Source organism: Belonocnema kinseyi, chromosome 8 (genome assembly GCF_010883055.1).
Source record: "Belonocnema kinseyi isolate 2016_QV_RU_SX_M_011 chromosome 8, B_treatae_v1, whole genome shotgun sequence".
In the NCBI taxonomy this organism is placed as follows: Eukaryota; Metazoa; Arthropoda; class Insecta; order Hymenoptera; family Cynipidae; genus Belonocnema; species Belonocnema kinseyi.
This window is the reverse complement of record NC_046664.1, coordinates 65887110-65910660: the sequence shown is the minus strand read 5'-3', so window position 1 is coordinate 65910660 and position 23551 is coordinate 65887110. Positions and strand designations below refer to the sequence as shown.

At 22.5% G+C, this 23551-nt stretch overlaps 1 protein-coding gene across 2 annotated transcripts in view; it reads right to left on the bottom strand.

Moving 5' to 3' along the window:
- Nucleotides 1–23551, bottom strand: part of LOC117178058 (protein dopey-1 homolog) — a 178781-nt gene that overhangs the window by 40903 nt on the left and 114327 nt on the right. The window contains exons 19-22 of one of the 2 annotated variants that reach the window (XM_033369267.1): nucleotides 21340–21492; nucleotides 17751–17946; nucleotides 5173–5184; nucleotides 1199–1366 (exon numbers count right to left, since the gene is read on the bottom strand). In XM_033369267.1, coding sequence (XP_033225158.1) covers nucleotides 1199–1366; nucleotides 5173–5184; nucleotides 17751–17946; nucleotides 21340–21492 — 529 coding nt within the window. The remainder of the gene's footprint in view (nucleotides 1–1198; nucleotides 1367–5172; nucleotides 5185–17750; nucleotides 17947–21339; nucleotides 21493–23551) is intronic. The other variant, XM_033369268.1, reaches the window with a different exon arrangement.

The window sequence follows — 23551 nt, the reverse complement described above, 5'->3', positions numbered from 1 at the left end:
AAAATTTTGCTCAAAACGCTTCGAAAAAATTCAGGCGTATTCCTTGGCTGATTACAAGAACTTTTTATTCTTGATGATTTTTCCGAAAAGCGCATCGTTTATCGTGAAAAATCACGTTTTTTTTTTGTTTAAACTGCATTTTGGGATAATAAATCAATTTTTTGAGGAATTTCATTGGCACCGTCGGAAAGAGGAGAGCTTAAGCAATAAAAATATATGTGTCTCAATTTTTTCTAGTGTCGAATTGTCTTAGTAATTGGCCGTTCAAAAGCAGTGTACCGGTAGTAGCGTTTTGGCCGTTTAAGGGTTAAATACTGTGTAGGAATTATTCTGTATAGAAAAAATTTTGTATAGGAAAAATATAACAGTATTAAATTCTGTGTAGGAAACATTTTATGTAGAAAAAGTTTTGTTTGGGAAACATTTTGTGTAGAAAAAAAAATAAAAATAACAGTATTAAATTCTGTGTAGGAAACATATTGTGACACAAAAAAAATAAAAATATTAAACCGTATTAAATACTGTGTAGGAATTATTCTGTATAGAAAAAATTTTGTATAGGAAAAATATAACAGTATTAAATGACGTTTAGGAAACATATTGTGACACAAAAAAATAAAAATATTAAACCGTATTAAATACTGTATAGAAATTATTCTGTATAGAAAAAATTTTGTATAGGAAAAATATAACAGTATTAAATTCTGTGTAGGAAACATTTTATGTAGAAAAAGTTTTGTTTGGGAAACATTTTGTGTAGAAAATATTTTGTGTAGGAAAAAAAAAAATAAAAATAACAGTATTAAATTCTGTATAGGAAACATATTGTGACACAAAAAAATAAAAATATCAAACCGTATTAAATACTGTGTAGGAATTATTCTGTATAGAAAAAATGTTGTATAGGAAAAATATAACAGTATTAAATTCTGTGTAGGAAACATCTGATGTAGAAAAAATTTTGTTTGGGAAACATTTTGTGTAGGAAAAAAAAATATAACAGTATTAAATTATGTGTAGGAAAAACTTTATGTAGAAAAAGTTTTGTGTAAGAAAAATATGGTTGAATTATTATTTCCCCTGTTTTTAGAGAAAAGCGCGCGAATTCTGATTGCTCGTCATATCAATTATTATTAAATAATAAATAATTGAAAAATGAAAATTAAACTAGACAAGCTCTAATGAAAGTTGGACTTACATTTGGAACTGAGGAAGACGATGTGCAGGTAATAAAAGCGCTAAATCGAGCAATTTTGCTGCCGCAAGTTGTAGTTGTAGCCAGTGAGGATGCCCATGAGCTTGAAGACCATTATTCGCATTTACTGCCCATGATGCGTCCAGCGCCGAGAGAAGTTTTATGTGCGAACTATTAAATAAAAGACAAAAATTGCCCTATATTTAAGCTCCTTGGTCGAAAATTAAGACTGTTACATTGGCCGCGACAATTATGATGGAGAGATGGAAATGAATTTTCAGTACAAATAATTAAATTACATTTTTTTTCAAGGAGCTTTTAAGCTAAATAGGGTCACAAAAGCTGATGGATCATGATTTCTCTAGATGCCCCTTTTATTTAATACCACTTTAGATGTAAATATAACGAATGGTATTCAAAACTAAAATTAAGCAAAATTTTTTTTATTTTTTTCATCATTTCGAACCTGCAGAACAATAATTGTACAGAAAAATGGACCTTTGTCACTCAAAGAATTGAGATAATTAAAATTTTTACATGGATTTTGATAGAAAAATGTTAATAAAAGTTCATGATTTTATAATTCGGTTACGGAAAATAATACATGACTAAATTTACTATTCAATTTATATAATTTAAGCTCTGAACGCATTTTTTGTGGTATTTAGTAAATAATATTATTTGTTGAAAATTCAACAGTTTGATAGACACTTTTCGCTTGAAAATTAACTTTTTACTTCAAAACGTCACTGTTTTCTTTAACAAATTCTTATTTTCGGTTCAAAAATTCAACAATTTGATACAAAATTTAATTATTTGGTTGAAAATTTATGTGTTTTGTTAAAAATTCAAATGATCGTTGGAAAATTGATCTTTTTCAGATAAAGATTTAAGCACATTGTTGAAAGTTCGTTTTTGTTGGGTAAATAAAAATGTTTTTTAATTTAAATTGAAGTATGTTTTTGATAAAATATCAACCGTTAAATTTTGCGTCAAAAATGCATATTTTAAGGTTGAAAAATACACTACTTGGTTGAAACTTTAACTATTTCCTTAAAAGTTAATTTTTTGGATGAAGATTTAACTTTTGGATTAAAAATTTCTGTAATTTGTTTAAAAAATTCTTTTTTAGTAAAAACTTATTCTTCTATATTGAAAAATCGTTTTTTGTTTTTGTTTTTTTGGTTAAAAATTAATTTTTTGACTGAATACCTAACTATTTTGTTCAAAAATCAACTGGTTGGTTGAAACTTAACTTTTTCGTGAAAAATTCATAATTCTTGAGTTGAAAACTCAATCGTTTTGTCGAAAATTCATATTTTCGCTTAAAATTCCAACAATTTGGTAAAATATTACACTGTTTTGTAGAAAATAACTTTTTTTATTGAAAATTACTTTTTCTTAAATAAAAATGTAACTACTTTTTGGTAGATAAGTCATCTTCTTGTTTGAACATTCAACTATTTGGTTAAAAAATTTATGTATTTTGTTTGAAATTCGTCTTTTTCACAGAACATTAATCTTTTTGGTTTAAAATTTATGTATTTTGTTAAAAATTCTTATTTTTGGGTAAAAAATTAATCTTGTGTATTGAAAATTCTTTTTTTTTTTGGATACGAATTAAATTTTATCTGATTAAAATTTAACTATTTTCTTAAACATTCAACTAAATGGTTACAAATTTATTTTTTTTTTTTGCTAAAAATCATATTCTTGGGTTAAAAATTCTACTCTTTCTTATAAAAATCGTTTTTTTTTTCGGTAGAAAATTCAGCAGTTTGGTAGAAAATTCGACTATTTGGTACAAAATGAAACTATTTTGATAAAAATTCGTCTTTTTGATAGAAAATTAATTTTCTTGGTTAAAAATTCAATTATTTGATTTTCAAATATTTATTTTAAATGAAAATTCGAATATTTTGTTCAACATTCAACTGATTACTTGAAAATAATTTTCTTTGTTAAAAAATCATACTCTTGAATTGAAAATTCTACAGTTTTGTATAAAAATCTTTTTTTTCGCTTGAAAATCAAATTATTTCACCAAAAATGTATGTATTTTGTTAAAAATTCGCCTTTTTCGTAAAAAATTAATCTTCTGTATTGAAAATTCATTTTCTTTTTGATAAAAATTAAATTTTTTACACAAATGTAATTATTTTGTTGAACATTCAACTGATTGGTGGAAAATTTTGTTTTTTTGCTAAAAAATCATATTCTTGGGTTCAAAATTCTAATGTTTTTTAGAAAAATCTTTTATTTGGTTGAAATTCAACAGTTTGGTAGAAAATTTAACTATTTGGTACAAAATGAAACTATTTTGTTAAAAATTCAATTTTCTTGGTCCAAAATTCAATTATTTGATTTTCAAATATTTATTTTAAACGAAAATTCAACTATTTTCTTGAACATTCAACTGAAAGCTTGAAAATAATTTTCTTTGTTAAAAAATCATATTCTTGGGTTGAAAATTCTACAGATTTTTATAAAAATCTTTTTTTTTCGCTTGAAAATTCAAGAGTTTGGTTGTAAATTCAATTATTTAGCCAAGAATGTATGTATTTTGTTAAAAATTCGTCTTTTTGGTAAATAATTAATCTTCTACATTGAAATCACGTTTTCGTTATGATAAAAATTTAATTTTTAACTCAAAATGTAACTATTTTGTTGAACATTCAACTAATTGGTTGAAAATTAATTTTTTTTCTAAAAAATCATATTTTTGGGTGAAAAATTCTACTTTTTTGTAGAAAAATCGTCTTTTTCGCTTAAAAATTCAACTATATGGCACAAAATAAAACTATTTTATTAAAAATGCGACTATTTGATTAGAAATTATTCTCCTGTGTTGCAAATTAATGTTCTTTTTGGTCAAACTATTTCATTAAAAATTCGTCTTTTTTGGTAAAAAAAATTAATAATCTGCATTGAAAATTCGTTTCCTGCTTTAAAAAAATGCATTATTATACTTAAAATGCAACTACATTGTTGATCATTCAACTGATTGATTTAAAATTAACTTTTTTGTTGAAAAATTATATTCTTGGACCGCAAAATCAAATTTTTTGTAGAAAAATCGTCTTTATCGCTTGAAAATTAAACAGTTTGGTAGAAAATTCAACTATTTTCTTTAAAATTCGTCTTATTTGGTAGAAAATAATCCTTTGTGTTGAAAATTCGCTTTACTTTTGACGAAAATTAATCTTTTTAACTAAAAATTTACCTATATTGTTGAACATTCAACTGTTTGGTTGAAAATCATTTTTTTTTTAAGAATAATATTCTTGGGTTGAAAATTCAACTATATGGTTAAGAATTTGAATTTTGGGTAGATAATTAACATTCTGTGTTGAACATTCGTTTTTTTCTCGAAAGATTATTTTTTTAACTAAAATTTTAACAATTCTGTTGAAAATTCAACTGATTGGTTGAAAATTAACTTTTTTATTTAAAATTCATTATTTTCTGGTTGACAATTGAAATGTTTTTTTTTTTTTTTTAGAAAATTCGTTGTTTTTCAGCTTGAAAATTCAACAGTTTGTTAAAAAAATTAAAATATATGGTTTAAAATTAATGTTTTTAAACTGAAAATTGGGGATTGTTTTAGCGTCCCCTAAATATTTAAGCAAGGGACATTTTTTAAATTAAAATACATGTAAAAATTAAATTTTCGGCATTAAAAAAAAATAAAAACTGTCAATTTTTATAATAATATACTTATAAACTATTTATCTGCAGATTAAAAATGATAAAGATAAAAATTTGACTTGAAAACTTAAGATATTCTCGGACAATTAAATATTAATCTTTTGAATAGACATGAAAAAATTTGTGCCCATTAGCATGCTACATTCTTTCTCGTCGAGTCTATTTTTATTAGATTAGTATTTATTTAATGGTGTAATTTTGTGTGAGGTGTTAAATTAAAATGACATTAATTTTTTTTTTGTATCAAATTCCAAGATGTTTTCAATTACCTGCTCTGACGACTGCCATCCCAACACCAACCAACCAAATCATGGTAGCACCACAAATTCCATCAAATTGCGGATGCCAAAACAGAGCCAAAAACATCACTTCATTAGCTATCGTTCTTGTTAGTCAGAAATGTAACATTAATTTCGATGAGATGCAATCGTCAAGAATGGATGAGAAGCTACGAAAATTGTTAGTGGATACGGATTTTTGTTTAGGAGCCATCCATAAACTACCTTAACAATTTTCTTTGGAAGGGCGGGGGAAGGGGGGGGGGGGTCCAGTGGAAGTAAAGTTACAAACTCAGATACCATATAGTACGGTTTCTGATGCAAAATTTTTAAACAGCTTATAAAATTTGCGAAAAATACTCATACAATGGTAGAATTATATTATAAATAAATAAGTTTGAAAATAATTTTGATATTTCAGAATTTAGGCTCTTTCCCCTATTTTTCTCTTTTCCCTTTTTTTCAAGAATTCTTTTTTTTCCCAAAAACTTCCCCTTTTTCTCGTTGTTTCGCTTAAATGAAAACTAAATTAAGAAGAATTAATTAAATTTTTAATAATAATAATTTATAATGATTAATTAATTTATAAAAGAAGCTCAACTATTTTCGACTGAGACGTCTCATATTATATTTTTAATTCGGAATTTATCTCGTTTTATTAGAAATTCTAGTACTTAATATTTAAAAAATTAATTTTCTTGGTTAAAAAATAATATTTTGTATTTTTGCTGTTGTTAGAAGTTCATTTTTTGTTAAAGATTGATCATTTTAGTTTAATTTAATTTAATTTTTTGAGTTCAAAATACTACTGTTTAATTAATAATTTGTCTTTTTTGCTTAGAAAATTAATTATTTGGGTTAAATGTAAACTACTTTTTTTTAAAATGTTTTTTTTTAATCGCCTCCTTGCTTCAAAATGAACTATTTTGTTGAAAATTAATATTTTTGTTTGAAATTTTTAATATTTCTTATTTATAAAATTACTTTTCTTGGCTAAAAGATAAACTTTTGGTTTCAATTTTGAATTTTTTTTAGAAATGGACATCTTTTGTTGAAGATTTTTCATTTTAGTTGAATTTAATTAATTTTTCGGTTAAAAATACTACTATTTAATTAATAACTTGTCTTTTTTTGTTAAAAAATAAACTATTTTGTTGAAAATTCGCTTTTTCGTTGTTGTCGGAAATTACTTTTATACTAAAAATCTAGCTACTCAATTTTTGGTTGAAAATTAATCTCTTTTGGTAGAAATTTCATCTTTTTTGGTTAAAAGTGCAACTTTTTAATTAAAAAATATTCTTTTTCGTAAATAATTTATTTGTTTCAGTGTTGAAAATTCAACTTTTGTGTTAAAAATGTACTTTTTTGTTTAAGAAGTCAGATTATTTTGCAGAATTTTTTTTTTTTTTAATTCTACATTTTGATAGACAATTCCCCGTTCAAAGTACTACTGTTTAATTAATAATTCATCTTTTTTGCTTAAAAAATTAACTATCTCGTTTAAATATAAACTACTTTTGAAAAAGTGCAATTTTTTTAAATTCATCTCTTTGGTTCAAAATGAACTATTTTGTTGAAAATTCATATTTTTGCTTGAAAATTGAAATATTTATTATTTACAAAATTAATTTTCTTAAAATATAATCTTTTGGCTTCAATTTTGAATTTTTTTTGAGAAATTTATTTCTTTTGTTGAAAATTGATAATTTTAGTTGAATTTAATTTAGTTCATTTTTCTGTTAAAAAAGCCACTGTTTAATTAATAATTCGTCTTTTTTGGTTAAAAAATTAAATATTTGCTTTCAATTTTAACTACTTCATAGAAATTTTTTTTAAAGATTCATCTTTTTGGTTGAAAATCAAATATTTTGTTGCAAATTCGTATTTTTCTTGCTGTTGAAAATTACTTTTTTTATTGAAAATCTAACTATTCAGTTTTTGGTTGAATATAATCTTTTTTTGGTTAAAAATGCAGCTATTTAAATAAAAATTATTCCTTTTTGTAAATAATTGATGTTTTTCAGTGTTGAAAATTTAACTTTTGGGTTAAAAATGTACTTTTTTGTTGAAAATTAAGATTATTTTGCAGAATTTTTTTTGCTTTGTTTGAAATTTCACAATTTGGTAGACAATTCACCGTTTCATTAAAAATTCATTTTTTATTTTTGTTGAAGATTCATCATTTTAATTTAATTTAATTTAGTTTTTTGAGTTAAAAATACTACTGTTTAATTGATAATTTGACTTTTTTGCTTAAAAAACGAAATATTTGGTTTAAATATAAACTACTTTTGAAAAAATGTATTGAAAAAAAAAATTAATCTCCTTGGTTTAAAATGAACTATTTTGTGAAAATTGAAATATTTCTAATTTACGAAATCAATTTTCTTGGTTGCAAGATAATCTTTTGTTTACAATTTTTTATTTTTTTTTAGAAATGCATTTCTTTTGTTGAAGATTCATCATTTTAGTTGAATTTAATTTAGTTTTTTTCTGTTGAAAATGTTACTTTTTAATTAATAATTGGTCTTTTTTGCTTAAAAAATTAACTATCTGGTTTAAAGTTAACCTACTTTTTAAAAAATTCCCTTTTTTTAAGATTCGTCGCTTTGGTTGAAAATTAACTATTTTGTTTGAAAAAATTCGTTTTTTCTTGTTGTTGTTGTTGGAAATTATTTATTAAACTATAAATTTAACAATTCAGCTTTTGGTTGAAAATTCATCTCTTTTGGTAAAAATTTAATCTTTTTTGTTTAAAAATGCAACTATTTAATTGAAAATTATTTTTTTCGTAAAAAATTCATTCGTTTCAGTCTTGAAAATTCCACTTTTGGGCTAAAAATTTACTTTTTGGTTGAAAATTTACTTTTTGGTTGAAAATTAAAATTTTTGTTCAGAAATTTTTTTTTTCGGTTTTGAAATTCAACAATTTGGTAGAAAATTTACCGTTTTGTTAAAAATTCATATTTTTTGGTTCAAAATTAACTGTTTGGTAATAAATTCGTATTTTAGTATTGACAATTAATAATCTTGGTTAGAAAAATTAACTATTTGGTTGAAAATTACTATTTTTAGTACAAAATTAAACTATTTGGTTAAAAATTAAAGTATTTTTATGAAAATTTAGCTTAACGGTAAAAAATTAACAATTTCATTGAAAATTTAATTTCTGACGAAACTTTTTGTCTGTTGGTATTTAATTTTCTTTTCTTTAAATTAAAAATGCAACTGTTTGGTTGAAAAGTATTCTTTTTTTTTTGGTTTTAGAATTCAACAATTTAGTAAAAAATTCACCGCTTTCTTAAAAATTCATATTTTTGGATATGAAATGAACTTTTTCATTTAAAAAATTATCTTTCAATTTTGGAAATTGGACAATTTAGTAGAAAATTGACTTTTTTATTGACAAATAATAATATTGGTATGAAAATTAAACTATTTAGTTGAAAATGAACTTTTTTTAAAATTATTATTTTTTTGTATAACACTGAATTATTCGGTTGAAAATTAAACTATTTCTATGAACATTTAACTTATCGGTAAGAAATGAATAATTTTGTTGAAAATTCAACTTTTGGGTTAAAAATTAAATTTTTTGTTAAAAATGAAAATTTTTATTCGGAAAGTTCTTGTTTTTATTATTAAAATTAACTCTTTGATATAGATTTTCATCTTTCAGGGTAAATAATTAAACAAACAGGTGGAAAATTGACTTTTCGTTAGCTACTCATAATTTTCATTTGAAAATTAAACTATTTGGTTCAAAATGAACTTTTTTGTTGATAATTATTATTTTTGGTTGTAAATCCATATTTCGATGTAAATGAGGTTTTTTGTCTCAAATTCATATTTTTGGTTGAAAATTCGTCTTTTTGGTAGAACATTAATATTTTGTATGAAAAATGCATTTTTCCGGTTTATTATTTAACTTTTTGTTTGAAATTAAATTACTTGGTTTAAACTTGAATTACTTTGTTAAAAATTCAGTTTTAAAAAAAAAATTTAATTTATTTTAAACTGCAAACTTTACGCTTCTTTTTTTGATTTAAAAATATCTTTTTTAGTTGAAAATTTAACTATTTTGTTTAAAATCCATCTTTTTTTAATTGAAAATGCAAATGTTTCATTCAGAATTCAAGTATTTTGTTTCGTCTTGAAATCTTTGTGAAATCATTAATTTTTTTTAAATCGTAGTGAAATCTTTGTAAAATTATTGAAATTTTAAGTCTTTGTGCTACCATTGAAATCTTCTAAAATCTTTAAAAATCTTTGAGATCTTCTGAAATATTTGTGGAATCATTGAAATCTTTTAGAAATCCTGTGAAATCTTTCTAAAATTTTCTAAAATCTTTTAAAGTTTTCTTAAATCTTTGTAAAATCTTGGAAATTTTTGTGAAATATTTAGAACTTATTGGAAATCTTTTATATTTATGAAATCTTCGAAATCTTTGTGAAATACTTGAAATCTTTTGAAAATCTTCGCAAAATATTCGAACTATTATTAATATTTTTAATTTGTTCTGAAATCTTTGTAAAATCATTCTTTGTGAAATCCTTCAAATCTTTCTAAAATCTTCAAGAAATCTTGTTAATCTTCTAAAATATTTAAGATCTTTTGAAATCTTCGTGAAACCCTTCAAATCTTTATGAAATTTGTAAAATATTTGCGAAATCTTGGAAACTTTCTGAAATATCTTAGAAACTTGGTGAAATACTTGAAATCTTCTGAAATATCTTGAAGTCTTCACGAAATCTTTGAATTATTCTAAAATCTTTGAGATATTTCGAAATCTTTGTGAAATCCTTGAAATCTTTTTAAGATCTTCGAAAAATCTTCGAAATCCTTTAAAATCTTTGTGAACTCCTTGATGTTTTTGAAATCTTTCTAAAATCTTTGAAATATTTACGAAATCTTCAAAATCTTATGAAATATGCTGAAATTTTTGAAACCTTCTAAAATCTTTTCAAATATTTGATATGTTTGAAATCTTTATGAAATCATTGAAATCTTTCGAAAATTTTTGAAATCTTTTAAAATCTTCCGAAATATTTAAATATTTCTAAAATAATCGTGAAGTCTTTGAATTTTTTGTCAATTTTTTTAAATCTTCGTGCAATACTTTAAATCTTTTTAAATCTTCACTAAATCTTTGAAATCTTCTGAAATCTTTTTGGAATTCTTGAAATATTTCTGAAATCTTTGAAATCATCTGAAATATATTGAAATCTTTCAAATTTTCATGAAATCTTTGTAAAATTATTGAAATTTTTTAAATCTTTCGTAAATCTTTTAAAGCTTCTAAAAAATTTCAAATCTTAGAAGTCTTCTGAAATCTTGTGGAATCACTGGAATCCTTAAAATTTTTTTGAAATCTTTTTAATCTTTGTGAAAATTTTGAAATCTTCTTAAGATCTTCGCAACATTTTTAAAATCTTCTAAAATCTTTGTGAACTTCTTGATATCTTTTTGAAATATTCCTTAAATCTTAGAAATCTTTATGAAATCCTTGAAAACTTTTTAAATCTCTCGAAATCTTTTAAACCTTTCTAAAATATTCGTGAGATCTTTGTGAAATCCTTGAAATCTTTCGAAAATATTTTAAATCTTTCTAAAATAATCGTGAAATCTTTTAAAATATTTTAAAATATTTGAGTACTTCTGAAATCTTTCTAGAATCCTTGAAATTTTCCTGATATCTTTAAAATCTTGGAAATGATTATGAGATTTTTTTAATCTTTGTGAAATCCTTGAAATCTTGTCAAGATCTTTGCAAAATATTTGAAATCTCCTAAAATCTTTGTGAACTCCTTAATATCTTTTTGAAATCTTCCTGAGATCTTTGGGAAATTTTTCAAATCTTCTGAATTATGTTAAAACTTTTGTAATACCTTCTAAAACCTTTGATATCTTTGAAATCTTTATGAAATCCGTGAAATCTTTCGAAAACCTTTAAAAATCTATCGAAATCTTTGATATCTTCGAAATCTTTAGGAAATCCTTGAAATCTGTCGAAAATCTTTTAAAATCTTTCAAAATCTTTTAAGTCTTTCTAAAATAATCGTGAAATCTTTGAAATATTTTTAAATATTTGAGATCTTCTGAAATCTTTCTGGAATGCTTGAAATATTCCTGATATCTTTAAAATCTTGGAAATGATTGTAAAATATTTTAAATCTTTGTGAAATCCTTGAAATCTTTGTGAGCTTCATGATATCTTTTTGCAATCTTTCTGAAATCTTTGCGAAATCTTTCAAATCTTCTGAAATATGATGAAATTTTTTAAACCTTCTGAAATCTTTTCCAATCTTTGTTATCTTTGAAATCTTTATGATATCCTTGAAATCTTTCGAAAATCTTTAAAAATCTTCTGAAGTCTGTCAAAAATCTTTTAAAATCTTTCGAAATCTTTTAAATTTTTCTAAAATAATCGTGACATATTTGAAATATTTTCAAATATTCCTGATATCTTTAAAATCTTGAAAATGAATGCGAAATTTTTTTAATCTTTGTGAAATCCTTGAAATCTTTTTAAGATCTTCGCAAAATCTTTGAAATCTTCTAAAATCTTTGTGAACTCCTTGATATCTTTTTTCAAATTTTCTGAAATCTTTTAAATCTTTGCGAAATCTTTAAAATCTTTGATATCGTTGAAATCCTTGAAATCTTCCTGAAATCTTGGCGAACTCCTTGATATCTTTTTTCAAACTTTCTGAAATCTTTGAAATCTTTGAGAAATCTTTGATATCGTTGAAATCCTTGAAATCTTTCGAAAATCTTTTAAAATCTTTCGAAATCTTTTAAATTTTTCTAAAATAATCGTGACATCTTTGAAATATTTTCAAATATTCCTGATATCTTTAAAATCTTGAAAATGAATGCGAAATTTTTTTAATCTTTGTGAAATCCTTGAAATCTTTTTAAGATCTTCGCAAAATCTTTTAAATCTTCTGAAATCTTTGTGAACTCCTTGATATCTTTTTTCAAACTTTCTGAAATCTTTTAAATTTTTGCGAAATCTTTAAAATCTTTGATATCGTTGAAATCCTTGAAATCTTCCTGAAATCTTTGCGAACTCCTTGATATCTTTTTTCAAACTTTCTGAAATCTTTGAAATCTTTGAGAAATCTTTAAAATCTTTGATATCGTTGAAATCCTTGAAATCTTTCGAAAATCTTTTAAAATCTTTCGAAATCTTTTAAATTTTTCTAAAATAATCGTGACATCTTTGAAATATTTTCAAATATTCCTGATATCTTTAAAATCTTGAAAATGAATGCGAAATTTTTTTAATCTTTGTGAAATCCTTGAAATCTTTTTAAGATCTTCGCAAAATCTTTGAAATCTTCTAAAATCTTTGTGAACTCCTTGATATCTTTTTTCAAACTTTCTGAAATCTTTGAAATCTTTGCGAAATCTTTAAAATCTTTGATATCGTTGAAATCCTTGAAATCTTTCGAAAATTTTTTAAAATCTTTCGAAATCTTTTTAATTTTTTAAAAATAATCGTGAAATCTTTGAAATATTTTCCAATTTTCCTGATATCTTTAAAATCTTGGAAATGAATGTGAAATTTTTTTAATCTTTGTGAAATCCTTGAAATCTTTTTAAGATCTTCGCAAAATCTTTGAAATATTCTGAAATCTTTCTGAACTCCTTGATATCTTTTTGAAATCTTTCTGAAATCTTCGAAATCTTTGCAAAATCTTCTGAAATGTGTTGAAATTTTTAAAACCTGAAATCTTTTCAAATCTTTGAAATTTTTATGAAATCCTTGACATCTTTCGAAATCTTTTAAATCTTTCTAAAATAATCGTAAAATCTTTGAAATATTTAAAAATATTTAAAAATATTTGAGATCTTTTGAAATCTTTGAATTTTCGGTAAAATCTTTTAAATCTTCGTGCAATACTTTGAATCTTTCTAAAATCTTCACTAAATCTTTGAAATCTTCTAAAATATTTGACATCTTCTAAAATCTTGCTGGAATGCTTGAAATCTTTCGGAAATCATTTAAATTATCTGAGATATTTTGAAATCTTCAAAATAATTTGAAAAATAATTCGAAAGTTTGTGAACCAAATGGGAAAAAGGGGTCAGAATTCCCGATTTTAGATATTTTAGGTGATTTTACATATTTAAGAGATGGGGGAGGGGATGGTAAAAATGGGGATAACGGTAAAAAAGGGGACGGGCAGTGATCCCTGACATAATAAAAGATGAAAAATTTAATTCTAATTGAAATGTAAAATATTTATATGTTATTTGAAAAGAGGAAAAAAATATTTTTTATCGTTCTAGATTAATTTTGATCACAGAACACAAAAAGGGTTTCATTTACTTTCATAACAAAACCAAAAAAAAAATTTTGAATACTATTACTACACCAAATATAAATTTAGTAAAGCAGGGGATTCGATTTTTAGAAGCCAGTAAGTTTTAGTCTACAAACTAAACAGTTTTAAATTAAAAATAAGTCTCAGAGGTTAATTAAAAGTAAAATCAGGGCCTAAAATGTTATTTTATAAATGATCAAAATTGCGATTTGTTTATCGCAATATCGAATACGAAAATCCATTTACTCTTATTTGAAAATTATTTTTTTTTCGTTGAAAATTCAACTTTTTTGGTGAAAAATCTTATTATTAGTTTGAAAATTCAACAAGTTTTTTTTAAAAAAGTCGTCCTTTTTGGTTAAAAATAATAGTAATTTTTGGAAATATTTAACCATTAAATTGAGAATTAATCTGTTTTGTTGAAAATTATTCATTTTGACTTGAAAATTTAATAATTTGTTTAAAATTGCACGTCTTTTCTGATTCAAAATGCAATCTGTTTGGGTTGAATATTTAAATATTATGTGAAAAATTCGCGTTTCCTGGTTATATTCCATTATTTTCATCAACAATTAAAATTTTCTTGGTTAAAAAATCGACTATTACATTTTTCGTGGAAAAATTCATTTTTTGGGGGTGAAAAATGTTATTATTTGTTTGAAAAATCAACAATTTTTCTAAGGAGTCATATATTTTTGTTAGAAATTCGTCTTTTTATTTGAAAATGCTACTATTTTATCAGAAAATTCAACTATTAAGTTGATAATTCAAATTTTTTGTAGAAAATTCTTCATTTAGACTTGAAAATTTAACATTTTTCTTGAAATTTCACCTTCTTTGTGGTTAAAAATTCAAATGCTTGAATTCAAAAAATTCCTTTTGAGTTGAAAATTAAAATATCTCCTGGAAAATTTAACTTTTTCCAAATTTAAAATTGAAATCTTCTTGGTTAGCATATCAACTATTACATTTTTCGTTGAGAATTCATATTTGTAGTTAAAAGTTGAACTGTTTTGTTATAAATTAATTTTTATTTCTTTGAAAATTTAACTATTTTATGAAAATATTCATTCTTTTTTATTTAAATTACATTTTTTAGACGGAATTTTTTTACTTGAAAATTCATATATTTTGTTGAAGATTTGATTTAAAATTTAGTTATTTTTATGAAAATGCAACAATTTTGTTGAAAATTAATTTTTTGGTTGAAAATTTAACTAATTTGTTGAAAATTCATCTCTTTTGGTAGAAATTTATTTTTTGTTCATTAAAAATGCATCTGTTTAGTTGTAAATTCATAGTTTTTAATTAAAAACTTAAATATTTCATTGAAAAATTGTCTTTTCTTATTGAATTCCACTTTTTTTTTATTTAAACTAAACTACTTATTAAGAATTGATTTTTTGGTTTGAAAATTCATATCTTTGGTTGAAAAATTTATGTAATTTGTTAAACATAATGTTTCTTAACAGACAATTTAACTATTCACGTACATTATTTAAAATTCATCTTTTCGATATTAAATTAATTTTCTTGGTTGAAAATTCATCTATTTTATTAAAAACGTAATATGATTAATTAAAACCTTAGGAATGTTAATTTATCGAAATGGAATTTGATATATTAGCCACATGCATTAAATTTTACAAAAAAAGCGAATTTTTCAATAGAATAGTTAAATTTTCAGCTATAAAGATGAATTTTCAACTAAATAAATAAACAAAACTTAAATGAAATGCTCAATTTTGAAGTTCAAAAATTGGTTTTCAATTTTTTTTTAAATTATCAATAAAATAGTTAAATTCGCATCGAAATGAATAAATTTGCAACTAAAAAAAAAACATTTGTGACCAAAAATGAAAAAGTTCAATTTTCAGTACAAAAATAAGTTTAAATAAAAAAAGAGGTTTTAACAAAACAGTTAAATTTTCAACAATTAGAGATAAATTTTAAAACAAAAAGTTTAATTTTCTACTAAAAAATCGAGTTTTTTTTACTAAAAAATCAATTAAAATTTTGTTTTTAACAATTTAATTAAATTTTTAACCAAAAAGGATTTCCATCAACTCATGTGATTTTTAAAATAAAAAAGATCAGCTTTTAATCAGAAACAATCAAACGACAAATTTTCAACCAAATATAGGAAATTTCAACCGATAAAATTTTAATCAAAACAGTTCAATTAAAAAAAAATCTATTTTTTCCAAAAAAGTTGATTCTCTCATTTTAAAATATGGTTGTTTTTAGTTTCTAGTTTTAAAAATTAAGTATTTCATTTAAAATGTATCTTTTTTGTTTAAATTCAACTGTTTTTTTTTTTTTTAAATTAAAGTAATTTTTTAATTTTTAAACAATAAGATTACAACGAGTAAAAAAACCATAAATAAAATATTTTTAGTTTAAAAAATTCAAGTTTTAACAAAATTCTTAAATTTTAACCTAAAAATACTTATATTTTTATCCAAAAGTGATAAATTTTAAAACAACAAGATTAATTTTCTACTAAAAAGTTAAGTTTTTTTTACTAAAAAATGAATTTTCAAACAAGTTTTTTTTAACAAATTAATTAAATTTTCAATCAAAATAAATGAATGTGCAAACAAGCGCAATAATTTTCTGAAAGAAAGTCAATTTTCAACTAAAAATAAAAATTTTCGAGAAAATAAAAACAGAGGAAAAAACCAAAAATAAAATATTTTTCATTTAAAAAATTCAATTTAAGCGAAAAAATGGATTTTGAATAAAATAATTAAACTTAGATGTCTGTGTTGCAAAATTTTAAAGATTTTAGGCCCCGAGAAAAATGAAAAACTTCAATTTTCAGAACAAAAATAATTTTGAACAAAAAAAGGAGATTTCAACAAAATACTTAACTTTTCAAACCAAAATAATAAATTTTCAACCAAAAGAGATAAATTTTAAAACAAAAAGTTTAATTTTCTACTAAAAAGTCGAGTTTTTTTTACTAAACAATTAATTTTCAACAAACAAATTTTTTTTAACAAATTAATTGAATAATAAAAAAGACTGAAAAGAACAATTTTCGAGAAAAGAAAAAACGAATAAATTTAAGCGAAACAAAAGGATTTTGAATAAAATAATTAAATTCAGATTTCATTCAGATTAAATTCAGAATAATTTTGAATAAAAAAAGGAGGTTTCAACAAAATAATTAAATTTTCAACCAAAAATAATCAATTTTCAACCAAAAGAGATCAACTTTAAAACAACAAGATTAATTTTTCGACTAAAAAGTCGAGTTTTGTTACTAAAAAATGAATTTTCAATAAACAAAATTTTTTTTAACAAATTAATTAAAAAATAAAAAAGACTAAAAAGAACAATTTTCGAGAAAAGAAAAAACGAATAAATGATCCAAAAAAAAATATATATTTTTAGTTTAAAAAATTCAATTTAAGCGAAAAAAATTGATTTTGAATAAAACAATTAAATTTAGATGTCTGGGTTGCAAAATTTTTAAGATTTGAGGCCCTATGATTAAATAAGAAAAAAGACTAAAAAGAACAATTTTCGAGAAAAGAAAAAACGAATAAATGACCAAAAATAAAATATTTGTAGTTTAAAAATTCAATTTAAGCGAAAAAATGAAATTTGAATAAAACAAATAAATTTAAATGTCTGTGTTGCAACATTTTAAAGATTTTAGGCCCCGAGAAAAATGAAAACTTGAATTTTCAGAACAAAAATAATTTTGAATAAAAAACAGGAGGTTTCAACAAAATACTTCAATTTTCAACCAAAAATAATAAATTTTCAACCAAAAAGATTAATTTCTCGACTAAAAAGTCGAGTTTTGTTACTAAAAAATAAATTTTCAGCAAACAAATTTTTTTAACAAATTAATTGAATAATAAAAAAGAATAAAAAGAGCAATTTTCGAGAGAAGAAGAAACGAATAAATTTAAGCGAAAAAAATGAATTTTAAATAAAATAATTAAATTTAGAAAATTTAAGCGAAGAAATGGATTTTTAATAAAACAATTAAATTGAAATATCTGTGTTGCAAAATTTTAAATATTTTAGGCCCTCTGAAACATGGAAGAGGAAACTCTGAGTCTTTTTTAAAGCATCTACACATAGGTTTTCCTCTAAAAAATGTGAGACTGAAGACCGAATGAAAACATGCAGAAGCGGGACAAAACTACAAGCAATATGATGTATTTTTTTTTTTTTTTTTTTTTTTTTTTTTTTTTTTTTTTGATTTTATGGTGTACCTAAACTCCTCGGTATCGGTTGTGAGTTCCTGCTCGATGTGGAGGAAGACCTGGACTAATTCGCTGACGATGACGGGCCAGAGGGAAGTTGCATGCTGTGGAGACATCCGTAAAAGCAAAACACGGAAACATAAAAATACTTGAGCCTGAATTGACGGAATGACTTGAGGAAGGCGCAGACTATCTGCAAGGCGTTCTGAAAAGAAAGAAAAAAATTTTAATAAATGAGAAACCTGCCCCTTTCGGGAATCTCAATCGAAACAATCAACTGCCGGAGGAATTAAAAATATTACCGAAACAAAGTGGCTAATTCTTTTGCAAATTTATAATTAAATTTATTATCTTATAGTGCAATTACAAATTTATTTTAAAATATAATAAATGAAGTAAAAATAAATATTATTATAAATTTATTCGCGTATGAAATAAATGTGATATTAATTTTCGAGTAATTTCTATAGGTACAGTGGAAAATTAACATTATTTTCTGAGCAAAATTTATAGTTTCTTAACCTGATATATATTTTTAAAATATTAAAAATAAATTACAATGTTTATTTAGACTTTTTTAGTTATTTTATTATCAAAATTTTTATTTATTAATCGCAGGCTTCACATTCTTTTCCGCTTTTATTATTTTCGCTGAATAGTCTCCTTTCATATTTTTGATTGAGAATTCATAATTTTTGTTAAAATTTTTATTATTTGGTTAACACTTTAATTAGTTTGATGAAAGTGCAACAATTTTGTTGAAAAGTTATTTTTTGGTTAAAAGTTCGAATATTTTTTGAAAATTTGTATTTTTTGGTTGAAAATTCATATTTTGGTTTTAAAACTTAAACTTTTTTTAGGAATTTAGGAATTTGGCAAAAATATTGTTTCCTTCTTGACTAAAAAATATTTCTTGGTTGAAAATTTTACTATTTTAATAACAATTCAACAATTCTATTAAAAATTATCATTTTTGGTTAAAAATTCCTCTGTTTTGCAAAAAATTTGCCAATCGGGTAGAAATTTCGTTCCCTTTTTGAATGAAAAATCTTTCTTGGATTAAAACTTTAGTAAAGATGTAAACTTTTTTTTTCACTGAAAATTTTAATATATTTTTTCTTTTGAAATTCGACTTTTTGGGCTGGAAATTCAACAGTTAGGTTGCAATTTTTATCATGACTGCAAAATCTTTCATTATAAAAAATTTAACTCTTTTAGTGAAAATTCATTTCTTTAGGAAAAAATTTGATTTTTTTTTAATAATAATGCAACTGTTTGGTTGCAAATTTCATTATTTTGATAAAAATTCTATTAAAAATTTATCATTTCTGTTGAAAATTGTTTTTGATTCGGAAATTCATTTTTTTGTTTTAAAAATTCAACTGACTTTTAGAAAATTAATCTCTTTTGGTTAAAATTTGATCTTTTTTGGTTAAAAAACTCAACTTTTTGGTAACAAGTTTAATTATTTTTATAAAAAACCCAAATTTTATTAAAATGTTATCATTTTTGGTTTGAAAATTCTACTATTAGGCTTTTTTTATTAATAATGCAACTGTTTAGTTGCAAATTTAATTATTTTGATAAAAATTCTATTAAAAAGATAAAATTAGTTTTGAAAATTCTTTTTTATTTAAAAATTCATCTATTCGGGTACAAATTTGATCTTTTTTGGTTTAATAATTTTATTATTTGGTTCAAAATTTAATTATTTTTATGAAAACGTGAACATTTTGATAAAAATTCGATGAAAAAGTTATCATTTTTGTTGAAAATTCTTTTTGATTCGGAAATTCATTTTTTTGTTTTAAAAATTGAACTGATTGGTAGAAAATTTAACAATTTTGTAGAAATTTCGTTTCCTTCTTGAAAGAAAAATCTTATTTGGTTTAAAACTTTTGACAGAAATGTAACTTTTCTTTTTATTAGAAATTTTATTATTTCATTTAAAATTGAGTTATTTTTATGAGAATGCAACACTTTTGTTGAAAAGTTATTTTTTGGTTGAAAATTCAAATGTTTTTTTTTTTGGTTCAAAATTCGTGTTTTGGATTTGAAAATTTCACTAGGTTGAAAATGAACTTTTTTGTTGAAAATTCAACAATTAGGTTGAAATTTTTTCATGACTGAAAAACGTTTCTTGGTTGAAAATTCATTTTTTCAAGTAGAAACTTAATTTTTTTGCGTTAAAAACGCAACTTTTTGGTTACAATTTTAATTATTTTTATCAAAAATTTAACAATTTTATTAACAAGTGATCATTTTTCGTGGAAGATTTCCCTTTTTTCTAGAAAATGTAACAATTTGGTAGGAATTTCGATTTCTTCTCCACTGAAAAATCTTTCTTGGTTTACAACTTTTGGTAGAAATGTAACGGTTTTTTTTATTAAAAATTTAATTATTTGGTGTGAAAATGTAATTATTTTGATACAAATTTGACAGTTTGGTTGAATTTTTCTTTCTTTCTATTTCGTTAAAAATTCATCTTTTTGGGCAGAAATTTGATTTTTGTTGTTGTTAAAAATTGACGCAAATTCCACTGATTTGTTATAAAATTATAATTTTTAGTTGAAAATACGACTGGTTTGTTGATATTTTTTTCCGGCTTGAAAATTCAACTACTGATTGAAAATTCATATTTTCATTTAAAATTCAACAATATATAGAAATTTTGTTTCTTTCTTGGCCGAAAAATATTTCTTGATTTCGTTTAATTTAAATGTTATTGATCTGATGTTATATTCAACTGAAATATTTTCAGTTGAATATAACAAAAAAATTCATTGAAATTCATGTATTTTGTCTAAAGTCAACTATTTTAGTAGAAAATTAATTTCCTCGACAAAAATTGATATTTGTGTTAAAAAATTTAACTTTTGTCTAAAAAATTCGTATTTTTGACCTTAAAATAAAACAATTTGGTTGAAATTTTGTTTCTTTTTGGACTTAACAATCTTTCTGGGTTAGAAATTCAAATCTTGCTGAAAATTCTTTTTTTTTGGCTTTAAACTCAAACATTTTGCTTAAAATTTCACCTTTTTTTATTAAAAATGCAACTGCTTGTTTTAAAATTAATCAAATTGAGTTGAAAATTCAAATATTTAGTGGAACATTGTTTTTTTTTTGATGAATTTAACTATTTTTTATTTTAAATTAAAATCTTTTTTCGCTGAAATATCGACTATCACCTTTTTTGTTTAGAATTCATATTTTTACGTTTAAAATGCTAGAATTTTTAAAAGTTGAACTACCCTGTTAAAAATTAATTTATGTTGTTGAAAATTCATCATTCTGGAAAAATAATTATTTTTTGGTTAAATTGAACTGTTTTTTTTATTTAAAATAAAAAAAAATGTCTTTCAAATATCAACTATTACATTTATTCTTGAGAATTGATATTTTTTGTTTAAAAATTTAACAGGTTGGTTTAGAGTTGAACTAATTTATTTAAAATTTATTTTTTTTCGAAATTCATTTTCTTTTTCTACTTTTTAAATGTAAAATCAGGTAAAAGCAGAAATTATTTAAATTGTTAAACAGTTTAACCGGTCAAACGCGAATAACTAATTATAAAAGAAATAATTTTTCAAAAAAATACCTTGAATTTCGGGCATATATTTGTGGTACTGATCCATTTCGCTGCAGAGTATAACAAAAGCCAGTCTTTTTAAAAGCTGCGCTCTTTGTTCATATTCTTGTTCTTTTGAAGAGAAGATACTGATACTGCTACTTTGTGCTATAGATACCTTATCTGAAAAATAAGTTATTATTCATTATGTCATTAGAAATATTGACACTCATTGCAGTAATTCTTATATTCCATTGCTTCAAAAAAAAAAAAAAAAAAAAAAAAAAAAAAAAAACACGATAATTGTTTTTATTTGTTTCAAAAAGTTTAAAGATGCTTTTTAACTTGTGCATAAAAGTTTTGTTTACACTTTTTTTCTGAAAAAATAAACACATTTATTGAAGTTTTTAATAATATTTTCCTTCCTGAAATTTTTAACTTTTTGTTAATTTCTTTGACTTTTTATTTATGGACAAATAATCCATTTTTTATGGGGCATTTTCACTCTTTTTCTAATGTTTTTAGAATATTAATAAAAACAAATAAATTCTGAATAACTACTTAAAGGAAATGTTACATTCAATATGATCTGTATAGAAAATTTCTAGAAAAAATCTAGAAAAAGTAAATCTTTCACAAAAAATTATTACTTTTTAATAAAATTGTTCAATTTTTATAAAAATAATTTAAATTGCAACCAAAAAGTTGGATTTTTAACGAAAAAAGATTAAATTTCTACCTGAAGAGATGAATTTTCAACCAAGAAATGTTTTTCAGTCAAGAAGAAAACGAAATTTCTACCAGATTCTTGAACTTTCTACGAAACAGTTGAATTTTTCAAAAGAAAATATTAATATTCAAACAATAATTGAATTTTCCAAACAATAATTTTCAATAAAAAATTATAACATTTTAATAGAATTGTGGAATTTTTATCAAAATAATTAAATTTGCAACCAAACAGTTGCATTATTAATAAAAAAAAAATCAAATTTCTACCCAAAGAAGTGAATTTTCAGCAAAAAAGTTAATTTTCAACCGAGAGGAATTTTCATCCGAAAAATAACTTAAAAATGTTCACGTTTTCATAAAAATAATTAAATTTTCAACCAAATAATAAAATTGTTAACCCAACAAAGATAAAAATTTCTACCCGAATAGATGAATTTTCAAATCAAAAAGAATTTTCAAACAAAATTATAACTTTTTAATCGAATTTTTATCAAAATAATTAAATTTGCAACTGAACAATTGCATTATTAATTTAAAAAATCAAATTTCGACTCAAAGAGATGAATTTTCAATCCGGAAAGATTTTTCAGTCATGACAAAATTCGAATCTAATTGTTGAATTTTCAACAAAATTGTTGCATTTTCATAAAAATAACTAAATTTTAAATCAAATAATTAATTTACTAACAAAAAGAAAAGTTACATTTCTACCAAAAGTTTTGAACCAAAAAAAGATTTTTCATTCAGAGAGGGAAATGAAATTTTTTACCAAACAGTGGATTTTTCAACCCAAAAATGATAACCTTTTAATAAAATTGTGGAATTTTTATAATAATAATTAAACTTGCTATCAAAAAGTGGGGTTTTTTACCAAAAAAGATCAAATTTTTGCCAAAACCGATGAATCTTCTAAAAGCCAGTTGAATTTTTAAAACAAAAAAATGAATTTTCAATAAAAGAGTTAAATTTTTTATCATGAAAGATTTTGCAGACATGATAAAAATTCATAATTTTATTTGAAAATTAATTTATTTTAAATTAATTAAATTGCTATCTTTTTCAATTAAGACAGCATTAAGTTTAGAATGCTTGATTCGAAAATCTTTAAATTTTAAAATGCAGTTTTAAAACCTTAAACAATTAAAAATTAGAAGCGTTTGAAACCTTTAAATTTTGGATAAAAAATATTTTTAGTTGTTCGACTGTGATTATAAATTAATTAATGATTTTTAAAATGGGAAAAGTTCATAATTTTATAATTTCCAGATTTTAAAGTTGAAGGATAAACTATTTCAATTGGAAAGTCTTATTAGTTTAAAAAATGTAGAAACCAAATTGAAATTTTATCAACTTTTTTCAATTTTAAAATAACTTCAAAAATGTATTCATAATTAAAAGCTTGTATTAAATTAAAAATATTTTTTAGGAAAAAGAACAATTACTTAATATTTAGAAATATCTGATTTTTCATTTAAAATCAGTCATTATAAATCAAATATTCAAAATTAAA